The 6,000-nt window shown below is 43.5% G+C and overlaps 1 protein-coding gene across 1 annotated transcript in view; it reads left to right on the top strand.

Annotated features, from left to right (window-relative positions):
* Positions 1–391: 391 nt before the first annotated feature.
* Positions 392–6,000, top strand: part of LOC134342060 (sterol 26-hydroxylase, mitochondrial-like) — a gene marked incomplete at its 5' end in the record, with an annotated part of 56,944 nt that continues 51,335 nt past the window's right edge. Inside the window, one exon of the mRNA XM_063039992.1 lies at positions 392–589. Within this exon, the coding sequence (XP_062896062.1) occupies positions 392–589 (198 nt within the window). The remainder of the gene's footprint in view (positions 590–6,000) is intronic.

Below are 6,000 nucleotides of genomic sequence, written 5' to 3'. Positions count from 1 at the left end.
AATCGAAAGACTCCATCTGACATGCGAATCCTTAGACGTGCAGGGTACAGCAGCGCTGGTCTTAAATCCATCTTATAGAATTCCGACATCACAGATCTGTAGCGAACCCGTTGGTCCCAGATTGGTTTACTGAAATCTTCCACGAATTGGAACCTAAGATCCGAAAAATCAATGAAACCTTTAGATCGAGCGAATCGAAACAGTCTCTCCTTGTCTAAATGGAAAAGTCTCAGAGTTCAAAGTAAATTTATTATTAAGGTACATTTTATATATATATATATATATATATATATATATAAAATCACCATGTACCCTGAGATTCATTTCACAATAGCATCAATGAAAATGCACATAAATGCTGACAATACTTGTTCTACCTTGTTTTTCCTAGGAATCTGCACCATACTGTTTGAAACAAGAATGGGCTGTTTGGAGGAAACTATTCCCGAGGAGACACAGAAGTTTATTGCGTCTGTCCTTGAGATGTTCTACTACTCAGCTTTACTCCCTTTCATTCCCAAAGCAATGTGGAAGTACATTCAGGCCTGGGAAAAGTTTATAGCTGCGTGGGACTATATCTTTTATATCAGTAAGATGAAATTAGTTGTGTTGTTATTAATTTGAGCAGGTTGGAAACAGGACAAGTTGATGGGGCACTGGCACCATTGATCCTCTTCTTCTTTGGCAGTCCCGTGGGAGTCAGGATGACTTACTTTTACCAGAGCTGAAAGTGAGAGATGCTTTGAGTCACAGAACACAGAAACAGGCCCTTTGACCCATCTAGTCTGTGCTGAGCCATTAATCTGTCTAGTCCCATTGATCTCCACTTGGATCATAACCAATGTTCCCTCTAATTTTTAGTAGTCAGTGTGTGCAAATATCTTATGTTGTGCAATTTTTTTTCCTGGGACAAAAGTATGTGCGCACTGAATGCACACATGGGACAGTTTATGTAGGTTTACAAAATACTTAACATAAAACTGCACAGAATAACAACAAAATAACATACATATTTAAGTCATGCACTCATAAAAGTTGCTGGTGAATGTAGCAGGCCAGGCAGCATCTATTGGAAGAGGTACAGTCGATGTTTCGGGCCGAGGCCCTTCGTCTAATTGAAAGAAGAGCTAGTAAGAGATTTGAAAGTGAGAGGGGAGGGGGAGATCGGAAATGATAGGAGAAGACAGGAGGGGGAGGGATGGAGCTAAGAGCTGGAAAGCTGATAGGCAAAAGGGATACGAGGCTGGAGAAGGGAGAGGATCATGGGACTGGAGGCCGAGAGAAAAAGAAAGTTGGGGGGAGCCCAGAGGATGGGCAAGGAGTTATAGTGAGAGGGACAGAGGGAGAAAAAAAGAGAGGAAAAAAAGGAGAAAGAAAAAAAACATAAAAATAAACAAACAAACAAACAAACAAACAAATAAATAAATAAGGGATGTGGTACGAAGGGGAGGAGGGGCATTAACGGAAGTTAGAGAAGTCAATGTTCATGCCATCAGGTTGGAGACATTTAATTTTTATCATATTTAAATCACTCTTATTTTTTCTCTCTCCTGTCTTTGGCATTTACCCATTCTTTGCAAACTCTATCTCGACTAATAGAACTTCCGTCCCATTGATAGCTTTTGATTCTCATTAGCATATCCAAATGACATTCACCTAAATGGTTTCTCAGCTTGTTTTTGAGTTGATTCATTAGGCTAAAACCTCGTTCACAGTCCGCATTAGACGCAAGAAAGGTTCCCCCAGTGTCCATCATCTGTGCAAGGTCACAAAACTGTTCATTTTGAAGTACAAATGCCATCATTTGAGCTAAGTTTGAAATCAATTTGGATTTAATTTTTTCTTGCACGGAAAATTTGAAATCATTAACTATTACAATATTTTCTGCTAGAAGATCAAGATATTTTAGACATAAGGCATTAACTTGTTCATCACCAAATGTGAAGTCATAATCTGCAATTACGGAGACATCAAAAGCTGACCATTCTTGTACCTCAACTTTGATCTCCTCTGGGTTTGATCGTTTTCGCTGTTGCTCATCTGCACTCAACCCTAACATGTGTAGCATTCCTGTAACGGGTAATGATGGGTTCTGTTGCCTGAGCTTTTGTACACCGTCCAAATGTGATTTATTTGCCAAATGACGCTTCAAAACGTCAAGTTTCCAAATATCATCCCACTTCTTTCCACTAGCAAATTCTCCAGCAACTTTTGCATCACGACAATACAAACAAATAACTCCAGTTTTCGAATCATAAATAAATATTTCTCGTAGCTGAACGTTCATGACCTCATGAGCTTTCGGTGTAGCAATTTCTACTATTTTGTTAAGCCTGTCATGGTCTGGTCCGAAGTTCGCCTTCCGGTTCACGGTCTGGTCTGTGGACTCTGGACTCCGGGTCTTCTGGCTGTCCCTTGTTTCGATTGGACTTAACCATAAGCACCTGATGCTCATCTGGGGGCTGGGAATATAAGTTGCCCTGGGATCGAGGGTGGTCATCTTGTCAGTGTCCCTTTGGAGCAATCCGCTGGTGGAAGGCTAGTGCAGTCATCAGGATATGGATTTGGCTGTTCTGCAGCCTGCCGAGGTTACCGGCTGCCGCGAGTCTTGGAGCCGTCCTGGACCTAGCTCCCTTCCTGTCCCTTGCCTCTGTCGTGTAAGCCAGGCTGATTGCCGTTACCCTGCGGTTGGTTCTGCCCCTTCCTGTCCCTTGCCTCCGTGGGGTAAGTCAGGCTGATTGCCGTTACCTTGCGGTTGGTTCTGTCCCTTCCTGTCCCTTGCCTCTGTAGGGTAAGTCAGGCCATCCTGCTGTTACCCGACGGATGGACCCATCCCACCTTGGTGTGGACAGAAAGTTGAATCCCGACTCTATATCTATGTATTGTCCAGTCTCATGTTAGTGTTGTGTTAAAAATGAGTCCCGGCTTTTTGAAGGATAAGTCTTGAGACCCCGGCCTCATCCAGTCCTAGCCTAGCTTTGGGGATCTGAGCCCAAGGCAAAACCCAGGTTCTGGGTCCTTGTCCAGTCTCTGGCTCGGAGTCCAAGCCCAGGCTCCTAGTCCGTAGTTCCTTGTCCGAGTTCCCTGTTTCTTGTCCATGTCCTAGCCCAGGTCCTGCATCCTAGTCCCGTTCCTAGTACTTCAGCGTCTGTGTCTTGCATTTGGGTCCGTTCCCAACGCCCCCATTGTGACAAAGCCATTCAACTTTAAACAAATTTGCAGTTCTTTTGCGCTTCATGCCCTTTGCTTCTTTGGAACGTGACATAGTGAATCAATATTTTTTCCAATAAAAACTTAGTAAGCTATCTACAGGATTTGAAACAGATCTTTGTAAACTTTACGATATGAACACTGTCTATCAAACATGGCTGCCGCCGCGATGCAACTGTACAAACCGGAACAGGAGAGGTGAGGTGCCGTAAATTAGTGACATTCATTGTGGTATTTGAAAAACCGACTGATTAGTTAACAGAAGCAGTTAGCTAAAAGATTATTTTCCATAAGTATAATTATTAACTACTACAGTATTTTAGGTAACTAACTTTTTGTGCACACATTAACTTCCTTTCTGCACTGGTTGAAAAATGTGTGTGCACGTGCACACACGCACAGTTTAGAGGGAACTATGATCATAACCCTCCATACCTACCCCCCATCCATGTAATTTTCCAAATTTCTCCTAAATATTAAAATATTGAAGGGGAATGTGAAGGGAAACTTCTTCATTCAGGGAGTGGTGAGAGTGTGGAACGAGCTGCCAGCACAAGGGGTGCATGCGAGCTGGATTTCAACGTTTAGTAGATAGCAGGGGTATGAAGGACTATGGTCCAGGTGCAGGCCAACGGGACTAGGCAGTTTAAATGGTTCAACAGGGACTAGATGGGCCAAAGGGCCTGTTTCTGTGCAGCATTTTTCGATGACTCTAACTTCCCCTCAATTCTTCCACTCACCTCTACACTAGGGACAATTTACACTGGCTAATTAACCTACCAACCCACATGTCTTTGGGATATTGGAGGGGAACACTGCACATGGGGGAACCCATGCAGTGAGAGGGAAAATATGGAAACTCCACACACAGCCTGACGTCAGAATACAAACCCTCTTCACCTTCTTTAACATGAAGAGTAAGAGGCAGATTTAAAGTGGTTGTATGTAATAAAATGCTTTGCCTTGTTTTAAATAGAAGAATGTTTAAATGTTTATCAAAATGTTTAACAGAAAACTGGCGGGGAACATAAAAACGGACTGTAAAAGCTTTTATAGATATGTAAAAAGGAAAAGACTGGTAAAGACAAATGTAGGTCCCCTGCAGACAGAAACAGGTGAATTGATTATGGGGAGCAAGGACATGGCAGACCAATTGAATAATTACTTTGGTTCTGTCTTCACTAAGGAGGACATAAATAATCTTCCAGAAATAGTAAGGGACAGAGGGTCCAGTGAGATGGAGGAACTGAGTGAAATACATGTTAGTAGGGAAGTGGTGTTAGGTAAATTGATGGGATTGAAGGCAGATAAATCCCCAGGGCCAGATGGTCTGCATCCTAGAGTGCTTAAGGAAGTAGCCCAAGAAATAGTGGATGCATTAGTGATAATTTTTCAAAACTCGTTAGATTCTGGACTACTTCCTGAGGATTAGAGGGTGGCTAATGTAACCCCACTTTTTAAAAAAGGAGGGAGAGAGAAACCGGGGAATTATAGACCGGTTAGCCTAACGTCGGTGGTGGGGAAACTGCTGGAGTCAGTTATCAAGGATGTGATAACAGCACATTTGGAAAGCGGTGAAATGATCGGACAAAGTCAGCATGGATTTGTGAAAGGAAAATCATGTCTGACGAATCTCATAGAATTTTTTGAGGATGTAACTAGTAGAGTGGATAGGGGAGAACCAGTGGATGTGGTATATTTGGATTTCCAAAAGGCTTTTGACAAGGTCCCACACAGGAGATTAGTGTGCAAACTTAAAGCACACGGTATTGGGGGTAAGGTATTGGTGTGGGTGGAGAATCGGTTAGCAGACAGGAAGCAAAGAGTGGGAATAAACGGGACCTTTTCAGAATGGCAGGCGGTGACTAGTGGGGTACCGCAAGGCTCAGTGCTGGGACCCCAGTTGTTTACAATATATATTAATGACTTGGATGAGGGAATTAAATGCAGCATCTCCAAGTTTGCGGATGACACGAAGCTGGGTGGCAGTGTTAGCAGTGAGGAGGATGCTAAGAGGATGCAGGGTGACTTGGATAGGTTGGGTGAGTGGGCAAACTCATGGCAGATGCAATTTAATGTGGATAAATGTGAAGTTATCCACTTTGGTGGCAAAAATAGGAAAACAGATTATTATCTGAATGGTGGCCGATTAGGAAAAGGGGAGGTGCAACGAGACCTGGGTGTCATTATACACCAGTCATTGAAAGTGGGCATGCAGGTACAGCAGGCGGTGAAAAAGGCGAATGGTATGCTGGCATTTATAGCGAGAGGATTTGAGTACAGGAGCAGGGAGGTACTACTGCAGTTGTACAAGGCCTTGGTGAGACCACACCTGGAGTATTGTGTGCAGTTTTGGTCCCCTAATCTGAGGAAAGACATCTTTGCCATAGAGGGAGTACAAAGAAGGTTCACCAGATTGATTCCTGGGATGGCAGGACTTTCATATGAAGAAAGACTGGATGAACTGGGCTTGTACTCGTTGGAATTTAGAAGATTGAGGGGGGATCTGATTGAAACGTATAAGATCCTAAAGGGATTGGACAGGCTAGATGCAGGAAGATTGTTCCCGATGTTGGGGAAGTCCAGAACGAGGGGTCACAGTTTGAGGATAGAGGGGAAGCCTTTTAGGACCGAGATTAGGAAAAACTTCTTCACACAGAGAGTGGTGAATCTGTGGAATTCTCTGCCACAGGAAACTGTTGAGGCCAGTTCATTGGCTATGTTTAAGAGGGAGTTAGATATGGCCCTTGTGGCTTCGGGGATCAGGGGGTATGGAGGGAAGGCTGGGGC

The sequence above is a fragment of the Mobula hypostoma genome, unplaced genomic scaffold (assembly GCF_963921235.1).
Source record: "Mobula hypostoma unplaced genomic scaffold, sMobHyp1.1 scaffold_177, whole genome shotgun sequence".
In the NCBI taxonomy this organism is placed as follows: domain Eukaryota; kingdom Metazoa; phylum Chordata; class Chondrichthyes; order Myliobatiformes; family Myliobatidae; genus Mobula; species Mobula hypostoma.
This window is presented reverse-complemented; position numbering and strand designations above follow the sequence as displayed.